At 41.6% G+C, this 23041-nt stretch overlaps 1 protein-coding gene across 6 annotated transcripts in view; it reads left to right on the forward strand.

The window, feature by feature from the left end:
* Positions 1–23041, forward strand: part of PTPRA (protein tyrosine phosphatase receptor type A) — a 168520-nt gene that overhangs the window by 120837 nt on the left and 24642 nt on the right. For all 6 annotated transcript variants that reach the window (XM_017872569.1, XM_017872573.1, XM_017872570.1 and 3 more), the window contains 2 exons: positions 14897–14987; positions 17183–17259. In XM_017872569.1, the coding sequence (XP_017728058.1) occupies positions 14897–14987; positions 17183–17259 (168 nt within the window). The remainder of the gene's footprint in view (positions 1–14896; positions 14988–17182; positions 17260–23041) is intronic.

A 23041-nucleotide genomic window follows, 5' to 3' on the forward strand; every position in this document is an offset into this window, starting at 1 on the left:
ATATATATATATATATATATATATGACTCTGGCTTCTGTAAGGAGAATAGCCCATGGGCAGACCAGAATAGTTGCAGGGAATACAGTTAGGGGTTACAGGTGTTAATATCAGAAGTGCTAATAGATTGACCTAAAGTGGTCATGACTAGGAAGTGGGAGATGGATTTAAGGACACAGAGGAGCAGTTCCAGAGTTGGTAAATACATCAGCTGAGGCACTGCTAAACCGTCAGTTTCCTTCATACCTTTCCACTAAGCCATGTATCAGCTTTGCCTTATAGGCTGACTCTTTTTTTATCAGTGGGAAAAATTTTCCCAAAAGCTTCTGGAGACTTCTCTTGTCACATGCTCCTTCGTAAACCTGTCGTGAGCAAGGGAGAAAATAAGATTACTGTGGCTGGCTGAGACTAGTCCAGATTATTCCTGGGTCAAGGCCAGGCACGCTGGCTCACATCTATAATCCCAACACTTTGAGAGACTGAGGCAGGCAGATTGCCTTGAGCACAGGAGTTCGAAACCAGCCTGGGCAACACGGTGAAACCCCGTCTCTACAACAACGACAACAACAAAAATAACAAAAATTAACTGAGCATAATGGTACACTCCTGCAGTCTTAGCTACATGGGAGATGAGGTGGGAGTATCTCTTGAGCCCAGGGGTGGAGGTTGCAGTGAGTCATATTCACTCTACTGCACCCCAGCCTGGACAACAGAGCCAGACCCTATCTCAAAAAAATATATTTTTTTAGATATTCATGTGGGATATGGAACCTCACAGAATAGGAGGTCTAGTAAAGGAGGAATGGTTATTGGGTCAACGAGTCACCATTCATATCTGCTCCACAACGGAAGGGCTTAAGGGGAGTGGTGGGTGATGTCAGATTTGCATTTTGAGAAAATCACTGACTACAATATAGAGAATAGATAAAAGGGAGAGGCAAGAGTTGAAGTGGGAGACCATTTACCAAGCAAGAGTTAACAGAATAGCTTGGACCTTTTTGGGGGGCTATTGGAAAAATAGCACCATTTAATGTTCATTGTTGATTGATAAGATGTACCACATCCTGCCGGGCACAGTAGCTCATACCTGTAATCCCAGCACTTTGGGAGGCCAAGGCAGGTAGATCACCTGAAGCCAGGAGTTCAAGACCAGCCTGGCTAACATGGCGCAATCCCATCTCTACTTAAAATACAAAAATTAGCCAGGTGTGGTGGCACGCGCCTGTAATCCCAGCTGCTTGGAAGGCTGAGGCAGGAGAATTGCTTGAACTCGGGAGGCAGAGGTTGCAGTGAGCACCATTGCACACCAGCCTGGGTGACAAGAGTGAAACTCCGTCTCAAAAAAAAAAAAAAAAAATTTACCACATCTCACAAGACAGCCCTCCAGCCTCAGTACCATAGCTGGATCTGTGCTAGGCATTATACTGTTTTGTAATCTATAATACCAACTGCTTCTGGGTGATGAGGTATGTGATCCCATTACTATACTTTTTTCTGTCAAATTAGTTCTTTTCTTTTTCCATAACATTAAATTTACGTAAGCATGAAACAAATTATTTGTTTGGAGGTAATATTCCCTGAGACCCCATGATAAGATATTTCAGTAAATCCCTGGATGGTGATGGTATTCCTGGAGGCATGATAGGTAAATTCAGATAGATATTGTGGTGAGAGCCATTTGCTGTGCTACCATGGCAACCGTGTTCAGGAGCTCACTGGGCCGGCACTAGGGTAGTGAGGGAAAGGGCTGACCATCATCACCTGGGTTTCTAGCAATGAGTGCCATCTGGTGAGCATTCACATGGAACATAAATATTTCCTTTCTTGTTCTAGTTATCTACTACCCAGCGATTGGTTTAGATCCTGACCTCCAGTGAAATAAGTAGTGTGATAATTTGCTTGAAGTTCTCTTCATTAGGAGGATTTCCTTTTTATACACATTGAAAGCCATCACTTAAGTAATATACCCCATAGCAGTCTACTTCCAGCATGGGCCAGCATGTCTCACCAAGCAATTTATATACCAGGCCAGACTTTTTCTTCTTCAGTTAACTGTTGATATCAATAGGAAGTCAGAAGTATCTATTGCAGCAGTGGGTTGTGTGGTAGGCATTTTATAGCAATCACTTCCAGCTGATAATGGGATTCTGCTGGGCATGTTCAAATCTATGGCTGATTGGATCACATAATACCTAGTTTACGAGACCGGCCCGGTGGCTTACGCCTGTAATCCCTGCACTTTGGGTGGCTGAGGTCAGAAGTTCAAGACCAGCCTGGCCAACATGGTGAAACCCCTGTCTCTACTAAAAATACAAAAATTAGCCAGGCGTAGTGGCAAATGCCTGTAATCGCAGCTACTTGGGAGGTTGGGGCAGGAGAATCACTTGAACCCGGGAGACAGAGGTTGCAGTGAGCCAAGACCACGCCATTGCACTCTAGCCTGGGTGACAAGAGCAAAACTCTGCCTCAAAAAAAGAAAAAACAAACAAAAAAAACCTAGTTTATGATGGGGAGTTGAAGTCATTTGGATACCTGTATCTGTGATCAGGCTTACAGTTTCTACCTTAGAGCCCAGTACTAGGCTAGGAGCATGGTCTTGCCAATAGGATCATGGTCTTATTTCCATATTTTAGGGTTTTTCATTACGATTTTTCTGTTTACCTTACTACAAACACTTTAGAACTCCATACAATCTACCAGAGCTTATTTCTCTGTGGCCTGGATCAGCAGGAGTACCGTCTCTTTTCAGATCACTCAATCAATTGGTCAGAGGCTGGGCACAGTGGCTCATGCCTTTAATCCTAGCACTTTGGGAGATGAGGCAGGCAGGTCACTTTGAGTCCAGGAGCTCAAGACCAGCCTGGGCAACATGGCGAAAGCCTGCCTCTTCAAAAAATTAGCTGGGCATGGTGGTGTGCACCCATAGTTCCAGCTACTTGGGAGGCTGAGGTGGGAGTATTGCTTGAGCCTAGGAGTTTGAGGCTGCAGTGAGCTGTGATTGCACTACTGCACTGCAGCCTGTGTGACAGAGTGAGACCTTGTCTCTAGGTAGGTAGGTAGGTAGGTAGGTAGATTGATTAGATGGATTAGATGGATTAAATTGAGAGATCAGAGTTGGATGCAAGCATAACGTATTTGCTGTCTCCAAAACTAAACTCAAAATGGCCCAGCAAGCATTGCTCCTCTTCGTTAGCAGGAGAGGGGTGATGGGGCAAGGGGCAGCAAGTTGTCCTTTATGTTGGAGGAGGTACCCTGACGTGCTACAGGCCTTTTACCTTCAGAAAATTCGGCTGAGGTGGCAGGCCACTGTATTTTTATGTCTAACATGTACATCTAAGATACATAACTTCCCACTCTTCTGTGTCTCACATTGAAGTCATTAGCATAGTTGTCAAGGTAATGTCCTGTGAAACAGACAAAATCTCAGTGAACCAGATCACAACACAGAAAGGTCAAGATGATTTATCACTGAGGCTTTCTTGCCATGAGCAAGAAAAACTGCTTCAAGTAGTCCACACAACTTATAAAGAACATACACTTACCCCTAGCAGTAGTATAGGTACCAGGAGTTATAGGTTAATCTGCAGGAAGTAGAGTACGTCTGGAAAAGTAACTGCAAATCTGCAAAGTCTTCTGTAGCACTTAAGATCCTGCAGTTCACATGGAGACTTTGCCTTTTGGTAAAGAGATCACTGCTCTGGGAGCTTCCATTTGCTCTTTCTGTGATAGTTCTTATCCAGTGGGCTAGGGAATCTGTGTATCTTTGGGCATCACCTAATGGCCAATGTTATTGAAAATCAAGGTGGCAGAGAGGGAGATCTAGCCAACTTCACAGAGTCAGGAGCAACTAGTTTCTTTCCCTCCCTTTTGGAGGCCCTGAAAGACAGACAGATAGATAAGATAGATTAGATAGGTAATAGGTCCTAATGTGAAGCCACCTCGGGCCAAAACTCCTTCCATCACCTGGCCTGCAAAGGCTCCCTTCTAATCAGCTTATCTTAGCAATGTTCTGAGTTCCTAGGAATTAGTTACCTCAAGGCCAGAACCTAGCAGACCCCAAAAGATGCATTTCCCTTTGCCTAGTACAGTTACCATGGCAAATATCTGCAGATTATTAGGAAAAGATGAGGAGGGAGGTTTATAATATATGTGTGTTAATGTACTGTGGCAGGGTTCCTCCTTACAGATGCCTGTCCTCCCTGTTATTGAAGAGTTCTGGGTCTGAAATGACCCAGGCCTACGAGTTGGATGAGGGGGCCCTCTCTCTAGCATGGTAGTCTAGTAGTCTGCCTAAACTGACCTGGAAAGTTACTTTCCATTTCCATTACCGGGAGCTTCACAATGAATTATTCACAGCCATAAACATCTGATCATGGTCTCCAACAGTCTTTCTAGCCCACTTAGATCAAGAATCCCATTTAGAAGCAGTCCCTTCCACTAGCATCTCACTCTGCTGAGGACAGCCAGGAAAGTACTTCTGAAAGATTCCAGTGCTTTCTTCACCAGTGTACAGCCTCAGCAAGGCATGTGTTATGGATCCCATCAAGTGCATACCGAAGGTGTCAGTAGAAAGCTGAGCCTTTAGAGTCCATATGCCACTCTGGTCTCCTCTACTTTGTGCCAAGGATTTTCTGGCTTTTCATTATCACCTCACTAAATCTAGCGTTCAGTCCAGGTTTCCACTGGCCAGCCTAGCTCAACATTAAAACCATGGCCAGTTACCTGAGCTGTTACACTACCTGCAGAAGTTCTTTTGACCATACCATAATCAGAAATTTGGTTTTATCCAGGCCGGACACAGTGGTTCATGCCTGTAATCCCAGAACTTTGGAAGGCTGAGGCAGGCAGATCACTTGAGGTCAGGAGTTTGAGACCATCCTGACCAACATGCTGAAACCACGTCTCTACTAAAAATACAAAAATTAGCCAGGCGTGGTGGCGAGTGCCAGTAATCCCAGCTACTCGGGAGGCTGAGGCAGGAGAATGGCGTGAACCCGGGAGGCGGAGATTGCAGTGAGCCAAGATTGCACCATTGCTCTCCAGCCTGGGGGACAGAACGAGACTCCATCTCAAAAGGAAAAGAAAAGATTTGGCTTTAACCAAAAGTCATACTCTCCCTTCTTTGTTATAACATCTCCAAAATCTGTATCAACAGTTGTTCCTATCATTTTTAATGATCCAGCTCAGTGAAATTCCTATAGTTTCTTCTGGGTATTTGTTAGCTCTTTATTTTTTTTTCTCTCCTGTAGAGTCGGGAGTCTTGCTGTATTGCCCAGGCTGGTCTTGAACTCCTGATCTCAAGCAGTCATCCCGCCTTGGTCTCCCAGAGTGCTGGGATTACATGCATGAGCTACTGTGCCTGGCCAGCATTTTACTTTTCTGCTTATTTATATATTTTACCCTCAGGTCATGTTATGGTTGCATTCTGGTAATGTGTGAGCAATGCAGGCTGGGTTGTGGGGCAGTTTTCATCATGACAGCAAGATGCAGTAGAGAGCATAATAGAGATTTTTCGAAATTAGCTTTCTTCGGGTCCTCTCTTTTATCATCATTTCTGTTGTCTCACTTAAAGCCTTATCTTTCTCATGAGCAACCCAGGAAAGATGTGAATTCTGTGGCATTAAAATTCAGCAACTAGCACAATTTGGAAATCTTAACATTTAATTTAGCAAAATACATACATAGTAATGTAAAGGCCTTGAGTCTTGGGTTTTCATTTCGAGGTGAGCATTTGATATTGGAGCTGGGATGTTTCTTGTTTTGTTCTCTAATATTGTCAAAAGTAATCCTACTCCTTGGTTTCAACATTTCCTCTCTCCTTTTAATTGGGACACCCCTACTCCTTTACCACCAGCTTGAACACATCACAGGTAATTGCAGGCAATAACTGAAATAGTAGTTGTGCAGCTATGAACTATGAGCAGCTTGCTCTTTCCCATCCTGGCAATGGTTGACAGTTTCTTTCCTTCCATCTGAACCCAGTAACATCACCCACATTTCCCCCAGCAGTCTCTCAACTACAACCCACTCTGATAGTAATTGCTAAATCAGTTAAGCTCCCTAGTTAAAAGCAAGAGAAGTCAACTCAACTAAATTAAGCAAAAAACAAACAGAACTATTGATTTGGGAAGACACTGGCAGAGCTGGCAGAATCAGAAGATAAGTTGGAGTACCAAGCCTCAGGTAGAGCCCGACCCTACCTTGGTGGCTTTGGGGCCCTTCTAGGAAAGCCCCTGCTTCTTCCTAGTTTTCAGAATCCTGGGAGAGAATCTGATTGGCCCAGTATGAGTCAGGTATGACTGTGCTTGGATCAGTCAGCCCTGGGAGGGAAGAGGAGAAATAGCACATAGGGCAAACAAACCAATTTGTGTCTACTGTCATAGAATAATATTTTTAATAACCATCAGATGGGGAAGGCCTTTCTAAGCTACTTACAGTAAGATTTAGATGCCAGAATGGAAAAGTTTGAAAGATAGTAAATATATTAAAATTTGAAATATCTTTGTGACAAATGATACCATAAAAAAGTGGCCAACTGGGAGAATCTGTTTGCCATAGGTAGACAAAGAATGCTCCAGAATATACAAACCTGTGAGTAAAAGGTAAACAATCCAGTCAAGAAATTGGCAATTTACAGAAGAAATACAAATGGTCTATAAAGATAGGAAAAGAAGATCTACTATATCTGGTAATCAGGGAAATGCAGATTAAAGCCAACCATTATTTTGGACCTATCAGATTTGAAAATTTAATAAGATTTATATCAATTGTGGACAAAAGTATGGGGCTGCAGAGACTAACACACAGGTGGGGGAGTTTAAATTGGTATTGCATTGGAGGGATGATTTTGGCAGTACCAATCAGTATCTTAATGTTTGAGTTGTCTGACCAAGCTTCTGAGATTCTTAAAAACCCTTATTGTACAAATATATATTTGTACAAGGATGTTTATGACAGCATTATTTATGATAGCGAAGAAGATAAAGTAAGTATCTGTCAAATAGAATGGCCAGATGATGTCTTATACTCATTATGATATTCTGTACTATCATTAAGATAAATGTGTTCACATAGATCTCTAAGTCGTATTGTTATGTGAGAAAACGTGGGATAATTTCGTTTTTGTTTTCAAAAATATGTATATCTGTATGTTTGGGTATGTTAATGCTTTTTTTTTTTAAGTCTGAAAGACTACAAATTGTCAACAGTGGCTGCCTGCAAGGAGACTGGAAGAGAGGAGAGACATAATAGGGAACTTTGTTTTCTACTAAATTATTTGACTTAAAACAAGCATATTCTTTTATAATATTTTAAAGCAGATTTTTTTTAAATATGGGAAATATAATGGACTTAGTTTGCTTCAATGGATATATAACATCTAGAATAAAGAAGTTGCTATGCCTAGTTTGAACTGTGTCAGGGGTCTTGTGGTCAGGTCGCTGTAAAAAGGGGTATCACCAAATGGGATGTTATTCTGGAGAGAAACTCGACCATGGGGGTGAATAACTAAAGGAACAACACACATAGGACATGACAACTGTTTTCAGATATGTGACAGGCTGAAAGGAGACTGTAGCATTTCTGTGAATGCCCACCTGCTTAGAAGTTCTAGGCTTTGGCTTTCATCCTAATTACAAGCTGGAGCTTTTTTATTCACCAGCATTTGTCTTTCTAGGAATCTTTGAATTTATTTAAAAGAAATACTTTGAAAACCACTCAGAAGCCCCATTTTCAGGGAAAATTGAGATCCTTAAGGCATTATCAAGGTTTAAAAAGAAACAAAAAGATAAAATTGGGTTAACTCCTGGGTGGGTGCAGTTGTTCATGCCTGTAATCTCCTAGCACTTTGGGAAGCCAATGCGGGAAGATTGATTGAGGCTAGGAGTTTAAGACCAGCCTAGGCAATGTAGCAAGACCTTATCTCTACAAAAAAAATTTTTTTAATTAGCGAGGCGTGATGGCACATGCCTGTAGTTCTAGCTACTCAGGGGGCTGAGGTGGGAGAATCATTTGAGCCCAACACCTGGAGCCCAGCATTTGGAGGCTACAGTGTGAGCTATAGTGCTCACTCTATAGATCTACGGGAGCTACAGTGAGCTACAGTGATCACAGCACTGCACTCCAGCCTCCTGGCTACCAGAGGGAGACTCTGTCTCAAAAGAAAAAAAAAAAAAAAGGCTTAGCTCCTGAGAGGAATGGGATATGGGATAGGAGAGAAAGAAAAGAGGGAAAGAGGTGAAGCCAGTGAAATAGTCAGAATCTGTGCAATGTGAGATGTGACCTTCCTCAGGACCCCACATCTCTTAGATTGCCAGATGAAGAAGACATGTGTGTGTCATCTAGTGATGGGACTGAGTGTGGCACCTGAGTTAAGATGGGTGAAATTGCTTCTACATTGATGAGTTGTCCCAAAATAAGTGAATCAGAGCCAAAGTCCTGTAGGAATTAGCAGGAACTGTGACAAGGGCTTTGGAATTCCACTGTCCAGAGAGTTGGGAGTTTGGGCTTTGCAAGGGGCAAAGAAGATGCCTGCTAACATCTGGGTTTTACATTGCTTACTATAAGGGAAATGCAGAAGAAATTGTGTATCTGGGTATTGGGTTGTTATAAACAGAACTGTTCCAAGACCTACCTTGGAAGGTAGTAAATTTCCCGTCACTGCAGTGTTCAGGCACTGGTGACTGTTGGGTGAGAGTATTAAAAGGAGATTCAAACTTAAAAGTGAATGAGATTCAGACCTGTACTGGAGATCTAGGCAAGAAAAGAAAGGTATAAGGATTGCAAAGGAAGGGACAAAATATAAATTTTTCACAGACCAGATATTGTCTTCAGAAAACCCACAGATTCATCATATTATAGAATTAATAAGTTATTTTTGCAAGGTTGCTAGATACAGAAGCAGCATAAAAATTTAATGCATTTCTATACATAGGCCACAAACAAAAAACCTGATAGTACCTTTTAAAAGGTGCCAATTACAATAGCATCCAAATGTAAAGTACCCAGGAATGGGTTTAACAATTTAGAGAAAATTATTAAAATGTTTGAAGACATTAAAGGAAAATAGCTTAAATTAGTGAAGAGATAGGATCAATGGATTAGGAAGCTAAATTTTGTAAAGATGTCAATTCTCCCCCAATATATATAGATTCAATGCAATTCCAATAAAAATCCCAACAGGTTTTTTGTGGAACTTGACAAGCTGATTCTAAAATTTATATGGAGGAGAAAAGATTCAAGAATAGCCAAGACATTCCTGAAGAAGAAGAACAAGGTGAGGAGACCTGCCTTACCAGATATAAAGAGATTATAAAATTTTAGTAATTAAGACAGTTCTGTATTGGCACTGGGATAGACAGATCGACCAATGGAATGAAATAAAGAGCCCAGAAGCAGATCCATGTGTAAGTGGAAACCTATTTATGACAAAAATGCTCTTGCAGTTTGGGTGGGGAAAAGATGGTCTTCACAATAAGTAGTGCCTGGGACCATTGGTAACCCTGTGGGAATAAATGAAATTGAATGCTTGTCACATACCAAACACAAAAACCAATTCCAGTTGCTATAAACACTGAAATTTAAAGGACAAAAATGATAAAATGTAGAGATCATAATGTAGTAAAATATACTTCTGATCTCATAATAGGAAAGCATTTTTTAAGACTTAAAGTGTATAAAAGTGAAGATTGATGAATTTACATGAAAATGCAAAACCTCTGTTCATAGATAGATACCATAAAGAAAATGAAAGGGAAGGCCACAACCTTGGTAAAAGATAACACAGGTAACTGATAAAGGAAAAGTGTCCAGAATATATAAAGAACTCCTACAAATTGTTAAGAAAATAAGTAGGCTGGGAGCAGTGGTTCATGCCTGTAATCCCAGCACTTTGAAAGGCTGAGGTAGGTGGATCACAAGGTCAGGAGTTCGAGACCAGCCTGGCCAACATGGTGAAACCCCATCTCTACAAAAAATACAAAAAAAATTAGCCAGGTGTGGTGGCCGGCACCTGTAATCACAGCTACTGGCGAGGCTGAGGAAGGAGAATTGCTTGAACACAAGGAGGCAGAGGCTGCAGTGAGCCAAAATCACACCACTGCACTCCAGCCTTGGTGACAGAAAAGACTCCATTTGGAAAATAATAATAATCCAGTAGGACAACGGGGAAAACACTTGACTAGGTACTTCACGGAAGAGGAAACTATTTTGACCAGTATGCAGTGGAAAGATGATGAACCTCATTAATAATCAGAGAAATGTAAATCAGAACTACATTTAATACAAAGTCTGACAGTAGCAAATGTTGATAAGGATACAGAACTGGAACATGTACATTGCTGGTGGGAGTATAAATTAATACAACTACTTTGAAAAACAATTTGGCTTTGGTAAGATTAAAGATACCTATACCTGAAATTCTTGCACATATGCACAAGAAAGATATAAAAATTTGTCTCAAAGCAGGACCATTAACTGTAAACAACCCAAATATTCATCAGTAGTAGAATGGATAAGTAAATTTTGACATGATCTCAAATGGAGCACTACAAAGTAGCTGAAGTAAGCAAACATCCAGGATGAATCTTAGGAACATAATGTTGAGCCAAAAAAAAAAAAAAAAAAAAAGCAACCACCACTTAATCATGATTCCATTTTCCTCAAAAACTAGCAATAATAATATATTGTTTTGGATGCAAAAAATACAAGATACAAATAAAGCGATGTAATGATAAATATAAAAGTTCAGGTTTACCAGTGAGAGGGGAAGGAAGAGGATATAAGAAGAGGAGCCCAAAGAGAACTTCTAAGTTAAATTATGTGATGGATACTTTTTAAAAAATAAAAAACAAATTTGGAAAAAAAAATTTTTTTTAACTGACATGTCTTTTAAAAAAGGCTAATGAGTACTTAGCCTTGGTTCCAATTAAGGCTTGAGCAAGAGATGAAACGGTCTTCGATGCCACCTAGTGTTTCTAGAGAGTTTAACATTTTATAGGCTTCTGCTCTAGCTGCTCCTTCCTAACTCTGTGAGCTAAGTGTTTCAGAGTAGAAACCAAAAGGAGTAGGATTCACCTTGTTTTCATCTCTGACGTAGGCTCTTCATTCCGAACCTTTGCATCTAGCGCTGTGTTCTCCAGGGCAAGCCCTTTCTTCTCTCTTGTTAAACAATAGCTCCTGTTTCTTCCTGACTCTTTTTAGGAGCCTTAGTCCACCTGGAGACCTAGTTTTTCTTTATCATGACTGGAGGAGCTAGGGATGCTGATAGGGCTGTGAGATGTAGTCTTTGTTACTCCTGACATTTTTGTATTGAAGACTGTTTTCAAGAGTCTTGCTGTCCCTACTTCTGTTCTACATTTTAGAGAAGAGATGTGCAGGAAAAGTAGTTCCTCTGGATTAGCCATCAGGGCTTAAAAAACTGACATATCATCCTGCCCTGTACTTGGGTGGAAACCTGTGGAAATCTATGTGAAGAAAGAGAATGCAAACTGGGGGTGATTGGGAAATTCTGATCTAAAATAATGGTCTCTACTGCATGTGTAAGAGTCCAGCCCAGGAAACTCTTTTCTTCCTTTTATGTATTCACAGCATAGGTTCAGAGGTAATTGCCTCTGTTAGTAAACTAACATGCAGAACCTCCCGGGTTTTAATTCTGAAAGGAAATCTCTTGAGTAGATGAGGGCAGATGGATTATGAGGTCCTAATTTTCCTATCTTTGGGTCTTTCACTTTAATTTATCCTATCACTGTCATGCTGGTTTCCAGTAAATATATGTGCTCCTTTCTTAAAGCTCTTGCTTCCCAGCCTGGTCAACATAGCAAGATCCACCTCCACAAAAATAAAAATTAAAAAATTAGCCAAGCATGGTGGTGCTATGCCTGTAGTCCCAGTTACTCAGGAGGCTGAGACAGTAGGATACTTCCAGCCCGAGAGTTCAAGGCTGCAGTGAGCTATGATGGTGCCACTGCACTCCAGCCTGGGCAACAGAGTGAGACCATGTCTCCAAAATAAAACAAAAAAACTCTTGCTTCTATCTGACAAAAATTGGTTCCCTTTGGGCTGGCATTTCCTTTATTCAATCTTTTTATTATTATTATTATTATCAAAGATGGAAACCTTCATTATTCATTTCTGCCTCTTGCTCTTCCCAATCCACTTTGCCTTCATTCCATCTCCGAATGTAGTAAATTTTTTTTTTTTTGAGATGGAGTTTTGCTCTTTCTGCCCAGGCTGGAGTGCAATGGCACAGTCTTGGCTCACTGCAACCTCCGCCTCCCGGATTCAAACGATTCTCCTACCTCAGCCTCCCAAGTAGCTGGTGTTACAGGCATGTGCCACCACACCCGGCTAATTTTTTGTATTTTTAGTAGAGATGGGGTTTCACCATGTTGATTGGCTGCTCTCGAATACCAGACCTCAGGTGATCCACCCACCTCGGCCTCCCAAAGTGCTGGGATTACAGGCGTGAGCCACCGCGCCTGGCCCAAATGTAGTAATTCTAATTCCAGAATATGTCTCAAATGCATCCATTTCCATGTATCATCATTTTTCCATGCTTCAGTTCTTCTCTGTAGTCCATTTTTGCATGTAATAACAAGTAATTCTTTAACATAGAAAATGGATCACACTTTAAAAACCTTCAATGATTTCCTCATGCACTTAGCATAAAATTTGAACTCCCTATTAAGGACCTACCTGGAAATGGATGATCTGACTGCCAGGCTCATCTCTTCCTACTTCCTCCTGCCATCCCCACCAGCCTCACCTTGTGCGTGACACCTGCACTGATTTTCAGTTCCTCACACAACCAAGCCTTCTCCCACCTCTGGGTTACCACAGATGCTGTTCTCTGTGCCTGGAATACTATTTTCTACACTCATCCTTCCTCAGAGAGACCTACCTGTAATCCAAATTTGGCGCTTTCTGATACTTCATCTCTAGTAGCATTCTATTCTTTGATTGCATTCATGCTGGTATATAATTATATATGTATTTGTTTTATTTGTTTAATGTCTGCTTTTCACCCACAAGTTTATATTGTCCTTGAGGGTGAGAACTGCACTTATATTTGATTCCCCACTCTTTGCTCTGTACGTAGCCCAGTGCCTGGTAGGTACAAAATATATATCTGTTGAAAGAATGAATGAAAAGTAATGCATGAATTGTTCCTCCACTGCTGAATACTACGGTTGTTCTCAGTTTTGAGTCATTCTAAATAATGATGAAGTAAATAATAAGGACATAAAGATTTTTATTTCCTTAGGGTATGTCCTCAGAAATGAAGTTGCTGGGTCAAAAGTATTTTCAAAAGTTTTCTTAAGGCTCATAAAATGTATTTCCAAGTCACTTGCTCGGAATTAGGGTTGGAATTTTAAACTACCTCCCTTTTTGCTTTCTTACTTGTTTTTATAGTGTCAGAGTCTCACTGTATATGTCACTCAGGCTGGAGTGCAGTGGTGTGATCGTGGCCTTGAACTCCTGGGCTGAAGTGTCCTCCCAGTAGTTGGGACTACAGCCTCCTGAGTAGTTGGGACTACAGGCATGCACCACCATACCTGGCTAATTTTTTTTTTTTAATGTAGAGACGAGGTCTTGCTGTGTTGCCCAGGCTGGTCTCAAACTTCTGGCCTCAAATAGTCCTCCCACCTCTACCTCCCAAAGTGCTGGGATTACAGGTGTGTGCTACCACACCCAGCTCCTTTTTTCATCCTTAATTTTGAACATATGAAACATACAAGAGGAGAACAGATCAAATAATAAAATTTAGCTCCCCACTCTCATAAAGCTCATTTATTTGAATACGTATTCTTTGCCACACGTGAGATTATCTCCTTGTGCGGCAGATATTGTTGTTCCAATTTTATGTGTTTGTTTATTATTTATTTTTGAGACAGAGTCTCGCTCTGTCGCCTAGACTGGAGTGCAATGGTGTGATCTCACCTCACTGCAACCTCCGCCTCCCGGATTCAAGCGATTTCCTGCCTCAGCCTCCTGAGTAGCTGGGGTTACAGGTGTGCACCACCATGCCCGGCTAATTGTTGTCTTTTTAGTAGAGACAGGGTTTCTCCTTGTTAGCCAGGCTGGTCTTGAACTCCTGACCTCAGGTGATCCATCCACCCTCCTCAGCCTCCCAAAGTGCTGGGATTACAGGCGTGAGCCACTTCACCCGGCCCCAATTTTACAGATGAGGAAACTGGACCTAGAAAACAGATGTGCTCAAGTTCATACAAACCCAGACTATCTCAGGTCAAATCATTGTGATAACCTCCCTGCACTAACTAATTTACATTTGCTCCAAAACTGCTGCAAATTTAAATGTCACCTCACCCAAATCTTCTGCTTCTTAACTGCTGCATCCATATGAATGCCCTCCCACTCACCCACCAGTCCTTGCTTCCTTGCCACATGATGCTAGAGGCTGGGGTACCATGCCCCCTTAGATCCCTAGAAAGATATTAAATCAGCTGGCCATCCAGAACCCTCCTGTATGGTCCACTCTGAGATGCATATCATCTTTGCGTGGTGGTAATTAGCATGAGGATAAATGGCCCATTCCTTCAGTTATGTCCCCATTCCTATTTACAAGGGTAGGCCATTTTGGCCTAACATCATAATGACAGGCTCCTAACCACATAGTAATCATGTAAAGAGCATGCTATATTACATAACAGAAAGGGCATTCTGCCCCGCCGAGGATTCTTGTGTTATTGAACTCTAAGGAGCCTATGGCTGTTTAGGGGGAGAGGTGCATTCTCTATGTTAGGCTGCATAACCTGGGCCCGTGTTTTCCCCCCCAGGAAAAAGGTAGAATGTGCTGCTGGGTCAGGGTTTCGTGCAGCAGTTTGCATGTTTGATGTTTATCCCTGCTAATAATTCCTCTAATTTCTCTTAACCTTTCAGGCTCTCCCTGCATGTCCTATCCAGGCCACCTGTGAGGCTGCTTCCAAGGAGGAAAACAAGGAAAAAAATCGATATGTAAACATCTTGCCTTGTGAGTGCCTTTAGTGTTTCTTGGGATGTAACCTGAAATTACATCTCTAGAGGGATTTTCTGAAGATGGAAAGAATCTTCCAGTTGGGCACAGCAGGGTGGATAACAAGAGTGGGTTCATGGCAGGACTCAGTCGCTCATACCTGGAATCCCAGAACTTTGGAAGGCCAAGGTGGGAGAATCACTTGAGCCCAGGAGTTTGAAACTAGCCTGGGCAATATAGTGAGACCTCATCTCTACAAAAACCTTAAAAATTTAGCCAGGTATAGTGTCGTGTGTCTGTCATTCCAGCTACTCAGGAGGCTAAGGTAGGAGGATCGCTTGAGCCCAGGGAGGTGGAGGTTACAGTGACTCAAGATTGTGTCACTACATTCTAGCCTGGGTGACAGGGCAAGACCCTGTCTCAAAAAAATAAAGTAAAATAAATAAAATAAGTAATAATAAGTAAATTAATTAAAATAAATAGAGTAGGTTGAAGACTTTGGTCTGAAAGAGCCTTTATGGATCCCGCATACTCAGAGTCAGTTAGGATGATCCAGGAGGATTTTTGTGTCAGGCCTCAAGTTTCTAGGAGGTTCTGGAGAGCCAGCTTCACTAGGATCAGACAGGAAGCAGCGAGTAATGGTGGTGGTAGAGATGGTTTTTTGTGGTATTCGTTGAAAGAAATTCTAATGCAGAGTTCTCTGTATAAACCTTTCCCAGAGGTAGCCATTGCTAATCAGTTGATCCATAAGACAACAGACATTTTTCTAGGCCTTTGGTATCCAGAATGAGATATGCATAATTTAATGAGATATGAGAGGAAGATGTTTGAACCTCACTTGATTTTTATATTTGCTTTTCAAAAAAAAATTTCCTAATCCTCAGAACCTGTGAATGTTTTATTTTTTTACTTTTTATAGAGATGGTCTTGCTGTATTGCCTTGGCTGGTCTGAAACTCCTGGCCTCAAACAGTCCTCCTGCTTCAGTCTCTCAAAGTGTTGGGATTACAAGCATGAGCCAGTGAGCCCAGCCAGTATATTTGCTTTTTAAAAATTCATCCTGTTAAATTTTTTATTTCATTTTTTTTTTAGAGACAGGGCCACCCAAGCTGGGGTGCAATGATGTGATCGTAGATACATATCCTCGAATTTCTGGGCTCAAGTAATCCCCCAGCCACAGTCTGCTGAGTAACTAGAACTGCAGGTGCATGCCACCATGCCTGGCTAATTTATTTTTTTAGACACAGGGTCTTGCTAGTGTTGCCCAGCCTGGTCTCACACTCTTGGCGTCAAGCAATCCTCCCACTTTTGACCTCCCAAAGAATTGGGATTACATGCATGAGCCATGACACCCAGACCCTAAAAATTTTATATTTCAGGGTACATAATGCATTAGCATATGTGCATAATTTGTCAATAAATGAGCATATATTAGAGATGCCTGCTCACATTTTTATAAGTCAAGTATGGAACCAAAAAATTAGGACCACTATACTATGCATTTACAGATACTTTTGTCTTTTTCTTTTTTGTTTCTCACTCTGTCACCCAGGCTGGAGTGCAGTGGCACGATCTCAGCTCACTGCAGGCTCCACCTCTTGGGTTCAAGCCATTTTCCTGCCTCAGCCTCCCAAGTAGCTGGGACTACCTACAGGCACATGCCAGACACCACACCCAGCTAATTTTGTATTTTTAGTAGAGACGGAGTTTCATCATGTTGGCCAGGCTGGTCTGGAACTCCTGACCTCAAGTGATCCACCTGCCTCTGCCTCCCAACGTGCTGGAATTATGGGCGTGACCCACTGTACTCGGCTTTGTCTTCTTATTTATGTGCATATGTTGGAGGAGGGGGATGTGTGTATGTGTGTGGGTGTGGGTATGTGTGTATATAATACATATTTTTTAATATGATTGGTATACTGTACACATTTCTCTCTTTTAACAGTATATATTGTCAGTTCATCTGTCAAGAAACTTTCCTTTTTCTCAGCTACTAGTATTCCACATTGTAGATGTATCTTAGTTTATTTAACTAGTCCCCTAATGGTAGTTAAGGTATTCCCAGTTTTTTGCAGTGTTATATTGTTGGAGTGGCATCTTTATACAAGTGTGAGTCAGTGCACATAGGCACAGATGTCTCAACTGTCCTGGTTGCATCAGGTTCTGTGAAAAATAAATTTTGATTTTACTGAAATATTGTGGTTTGTTTCCTAGATGACCACTCTAGAGTCCACCTGACACCAGTCGAAGGGGTTCCAGATTCTGATTACATCAATGCTTCATTCATCAACGTAAGGAGTGGGTGCTTTCCCCCTCACTTCCCTGCCTGACCATTGCCACCATCTCTTGGCTCCTCCACAGCTGTGTGTTAGAAGAAATATCTGTCATTTCATGTTTTCCGTGACAAATCTGGTTCTTTTAAGTGACTGAATTTTTTTTTATGGTCAGTCAAATAGTTTTGATTATTTTCTTAAATTTACCCTCTTGTCATTCCCTAAGGTTTCCCATGTAGAAATCTGTATCTAAATATGTATTTTATGGTAAGAGTCTGTGAATCCTTTATTGAGCTGATTCTAATTACAAATAAAAGCAGGCCTTGCCCTCAACAGTAAAAATAAGGGAGAATAGGACAAGAATACCTGACATGACACCAGCTATGTTATATATTATATATGTGTGTATATATATATGACTATCTGGTCAGTCATATATGAACCAAGGCCTGAGGGAAGAGTTGATACTAAGAGGAGGTTTTTAAAGATGATTTAGAGAATGTTTATAGAACATTCTGTGTGAGATATTTGAGGTTTTTGTTTGGTTGGTTTTGTCTTTGCCAGTAGCCTGAAAAAACACATAAAGAGATAAGAATAGGTTTTATAGGTTTTGGGGAAGGATCCTGTAGAGAGAGTGAATTTGAACAGAAAAAAGAGAGAGGGAAAGCTGGCAAAAGCAAATCTGACTCTTGATGCAAGATGCGTGAGAAGACTGGATAAAATTTCCGTTTGCATGTTTATAGCAGCATTAGTCATAAAAGCCAGAAGGTGGAAGCACTCCAAGTGTCCATTGACGGATGAGTGAATAAATTAAATGTGGTACATGCATACAGTGGAATGTTATTCAGCCTTTAAAGGGAAGGAAATTCTAATACATACTACTACATGGATGAACCTGGAAGACATCATGCTAAGTGAAATAAGCCAGTCACAAAAGGACAAATATTGTATGATTGTACATATAGAATATAGACTATATATACATATGTAGAGTAGTCAAATTCATAGGGACAGAAAGTAGAATAGTGGTTGCTGTGGGAGGGAGGAATGAGGAGTGGGTACAGAGTTTCAGCTGGGGAAGATGAAAAAGTTCTGTAGATAGATGGTGGTGATGGTTGCACGACAGTGTGAATATACTTAATGCTACAGAACTGTACACTTAAAATGGCTAAAATTGGCCAGGCATGGTGGCTCACACCTGTAATCCCAGCACTTTGGGAGGCCAAGGCAGGTGGATCACTTGAGGTCAGAAGTTTGAGGTCAACCTGGCCAAGATGTTGAAACCCCATCTCTACTAAAAAAAATACATATATACAAAAATTAGTCGGGCATGGTGGCAGGTGCCTGTAATCCCAGCTACTAGGGAGGCGGAGGCAGAGAATTGCTTGAACCCGGAAGGCAGAGGTTGCAGTGAGCCCAGATGGCGCCACTGCACTCCAGCCTGGGCAACAGGGCGAGACTCTTTCTCAAAAAAAAAAAGAGAGTCAAAATGGCTAAAATCGTAAATTTTATGTTGTATTTTACCACAAGAAAAAAAAGAACACTGATGGAGAGATTAGTGTGAACATAAGAAGGGCTGTTTCTTCCTCTGAGAGTGTTAAAGGAGAGGACAGAATGGATAGAGATGACTCGTAGGTGTGGATAAAGCAAGTTGAGGCAACTCACCTGTGTTTTCATGGTTGTCTACTGAACAAATGGGATGGGACTGTGACATGAGAGCAGCGAAAGTTTGGAACAGCTTCTAAGGTCCATGAGAAAAGGATACTGAAGAGAGAAAGCGAAGGGCATGTCTAGCTGCACTGAGGGCCTGCCTACCTACAGTGGGATGTCATTGATGGGGGTTGGGGGGTGCTGAGTTGTATGATTTGTTTTTTCTTTTTTTTTTTCTTCATCTGCACCCTGGGATTGGTGGTAAATGCAGAGAACATGTGGTACTCAGACAAAAGGGAAGGTCAGTTGCTGGTTCAAGTAGTCAGCCAAGGGCTTCAGTTTCAGTAGAAAAGAAAAGCATCAGGAAGTTGTTAGGAATAAACTAATATTCTAGGAAAAGCTGGTAGGATTGAGGAACTGGAGATCTTGAGAAAGCGAAAGAACAGCATAAGAAAAGGAGAAAGATGAAAGAACAGGAGGTTGTATCCAAAAAATAGGCTATTAGATGGACTTCAAAAATGGGGCAGTCCAGGCATTCTCACTGGAGTGAATTTGCTGAAGTTCCTGTATGTATGTTTAACGTTAATATTTACATGTTTGTGGTTTTAAGGAAAGGGACCCTGACTAGACAAATAATTGCTGCAGTCAATAAGGAAAATGGAGAAAGGCTATTAATCAGCAGGAATTCCTAGAACTTACTTCAAAGATCATGATGAAGAGATTAGGTAGAATAGGTTGACTTTAATGTTATGCAGAAGAGTAGTGCAAGATCAGTTAGTGTGTCCAGCTGCAGGTAAGAGAATACTCAACTAAAAGTTGTCTAGATGGGAACATTTTTTTTTTTTTTTTTTGGAGACAGTCTCACCCCGACACCAAGTCTGGATTGCAGTGGTGCGATCTTGGCTTACTACGACCTCTGCCTCCTGGGCTCAAGTGATTCTCATGCCTTAACCTCCCAAGTAGCCGGGATTACAGACATGTGCCACCATGCCCAGCTAATTTTTTGTGTTTTTAGTAGAGACAGTGTTTCGCTACGTTGGCCAAGCTGGTCTTGAACTCCGGGCCTCAAGTGATCCACCTGCCTCTGCCTCCCAAAGTGCTGGGATTACAGGTGTGAGCCACCGTGCCCAGCTGGGAACATATATTTGTCTCATAATATGAAAGCAAATGCAGACAAGTTCTTGAGTTGGCTGATTCCATGGGTCAGTGACTTCCTTACAAACCCAGGTGCTTCCATCTTTCTACTCAGTTATCCTTAGCCCTGTCAACAGTCTTGTGGTCACAAGATGGCTGCAGTAGTCCAAGCATTATTTATAAACACAGCCTCCAGCACAGAAGAGGAACATATCTGCCTATGATTTTCTGTCTGTTAGGGAGGAAGGCTTTTCACAGAATCCTCCCCACCACCCTGTCCTCAGGACCAGCAGGCCAGGATTGGATCATATGTTCACATCCCTCTCTAATCACTGGCTAGGACCTTGAGAATGATCATGATTTACCCCTCTGAGCCTGGGGAATGGGCACCTTTCAAGCCAGTGAAAGGTTAATGTTCAAACAAAATTGTGGCTCTAATGGCAAAGAATAAAGGGAGGAATGGCTTTGAGTTAGTAACCAGCAGCATCTGCCACCGTAACCAGTTTGGTCCCTTCCCACATTGAAGGTGAAAATTGACAAAAGTTAATTGTATGTTAAGGCTGTTAAGCAGCTGAGATGGGGATCTCTTCATGGTAATGGCACAGTAGAAAGAAATAGGCTTATCCCTTGACCATGTTTAGTTAGAGCTTACACTAGGGCATCCCATAATGCCTTGATGGTTATTAGACAGTTATTAGTTATTAGTAGACAGAGTTTAGATGAAGAGAGCTAAATGGGGGACCTTATAAACTCAGTGAGGGAACAAAAGCAGGGAAAAACCTGTGGTTAACCATAAGTGGCGAGCAGGGATTACAGATTTGGATTTCACAGTTTATTAAACTCAGTCAACATTTTTTGAGCACCTGCTGTGTGCCAAGCACTGTGGGTAGGTTTAAAGGTTACACAGGTAAGATGTAATCCCTCATATACTATACAGGTAGTTAGGTCGTTTCCTGTAATGTGCTACGTGTGCAAAGGAGGTATTGCCAGGTTCTGTGGAGTTCAGAGAAAAAACATTCAGCCCAACCTGGTAACCCAGTAGAGCAAGAAGAGTGAGTCAGAGTTCAGGAGAAGAAAGTTGGGCAGAAACTTCAAAGCAAAGGAGAAACATGAGCAACGTCACAGAGACTAGAAATAGCAGTCTTAGGTTATAAGGTATAAGATGGGAAGTGGTGGGAGATGAGACTTGATCTTGAAAGGTAGTGGATGTCAAGTGTGTCCATTGGGGTTCTTACTTGCAGACTACAGAGTGTACCTTTTCGTCCACTCTTTTAAGCAGAAAGGGGTTTATTATAAGATACTAGGTGTCTTACAAAACCTGTGGAAGGGCCAGTGAGCCAAGCTTAGATGCTGCTTAGCAAAGAGCAGAGCAGCTATAGCTGTATGCAACATGTGACTGTCTTAGTGAAACCTCTGCACAGTGCTGCAGAAGAACTGAATCCTTCTACTACTATGCCTGCCCAAAGACCAGATTTCTAGCACAGTCATTATCTCATGTTGCTCATTTCTACCCAAAGTCTGTGTGGGAGCATCTGCTAGGAAGAAGCTAGATCTCGTGGACTAGGAGCTGCTAGGGAGTCTGGGAAATTTAGCTGTAAGATAGTCAGGCTAGAAGGGAGCAGGAGTGGGTGCTAAGTGAACCACCTTATAGTGTCTGCCAGTTTTCAGTACAGCTGAGGGGCTTTGATGAATTTATCTAGGCCATGGGGTACCATTGAAAAGTGTTCAAGGCAAGGAGTAGTGTAGCCACATTTACATATTGATCACTGGGGCTATCATGTACAACATGGATTTAGGAGAGGCCAATTGGGGGCTATTGCAATAGCAGGTCACAAATGATGAGGATTGATGAGGAAGTGGCAATGAAGTGAAAACTACGTGGAGGTAGAATTTAGCAAGAATTGGTGGTTGATTTATATATGAGAGACTGGAGGGTGATATATCCGTGTAGATGTATCCAGCATACAGTTGGTCATATTGAAATGGAGCTCAGAGGAAATACTCTAGAGCTGTGGACTTGGAAGTCATTAAAGAAAGGAGTGGGGCAAGAAAAGAGCCCTTGCACCCACAGCCCCTGCCAGGCACATTGAACAGGTGCCCATGGGTGAGATGGAAGGAGACTAAGAGAAGAGAGCATCTGAGAAGGCAAAGAGTAAAGCATGGCTCAGGAAGGGTTTGGCAGCCAACAGTGTTATGTACATATAGAGATCCAGTGGGAAAGAGGAACAAATTTTCTTTGGGCTTAGTGTGTAGGACAGCATCCTTTGCTGAAGCAAATTCAGAGGCCGTTGTTGCATCCTTTCTGTGGGCTGCTAGTTAACACTTATCAAACCCTTTTTTCCCCCTAACTTTATTGAGGTATAATATATAAAACATAAAATTCATCCATTTTAAGTGAGAATTCAGTGATTTTTGGTAAGTTTACCAAGTTATGCAGCCATCACCATAAATGTTTTAGAACATTTTCTAACAACTTTATTGAGATGTAATTCACATACCATATATTTCACCCAGAGTTTACAATTCAGTGTTTTTTTAGTATATTCACAGATAAATGCAGCCCATCACCAGTCAATTTCAGATCATTGTCATTCCCTCAAAAGAAGAACCTTGTACTCCAGCTGTTGTCCCCTTAGTTTTAGAGCACATTGCTCACCCCAAAAAGAACTTCAGTGTCTAAATACAATTAATCTCCATTCTCATCCCCCTGGCAACCACTTAACTTTTTGCATAGAGAACTAAGACCACACACATGGATCTTGAAGGGAACTAGGCACCATGGAGTAGTGGTGAAAGGCAGAGGAAAGTGGGGTTTGTAGTTTGGGAAACACATAGGTCAGCTAACCTAACACTGGTCACAGGAGGAGATGAAAAAGAGACAGTGGCACAGTTGGCAGGTGGGCTTCCAGCCTAGAGCCTTAGGAGAAACCAGTTTCCTTACTCATTTTTAGATGTCTAAGAATATATAGGATTTTTTTTTTTTTTTTTTTTTTTTTTTTTTGAGACGGAATTTCAC

The sequence above is a fragment of the Rhinopithecus bieti genome, unplaced genomic scaffold (assembly GCF_001698545.2).
Source record: "Rhinopithecus bieti isolate Rb0 unplaced genomic scaffold, ASM169854v2 scaffold_7580, whole genome shotgun sequence".
Taxonomy (NCBI): Eukaryota; Metazoa; Chordata; class Mammalia; order Primates; family Cercopithecidae; genus Rhinopithecus; species Rhinopithecus bieti.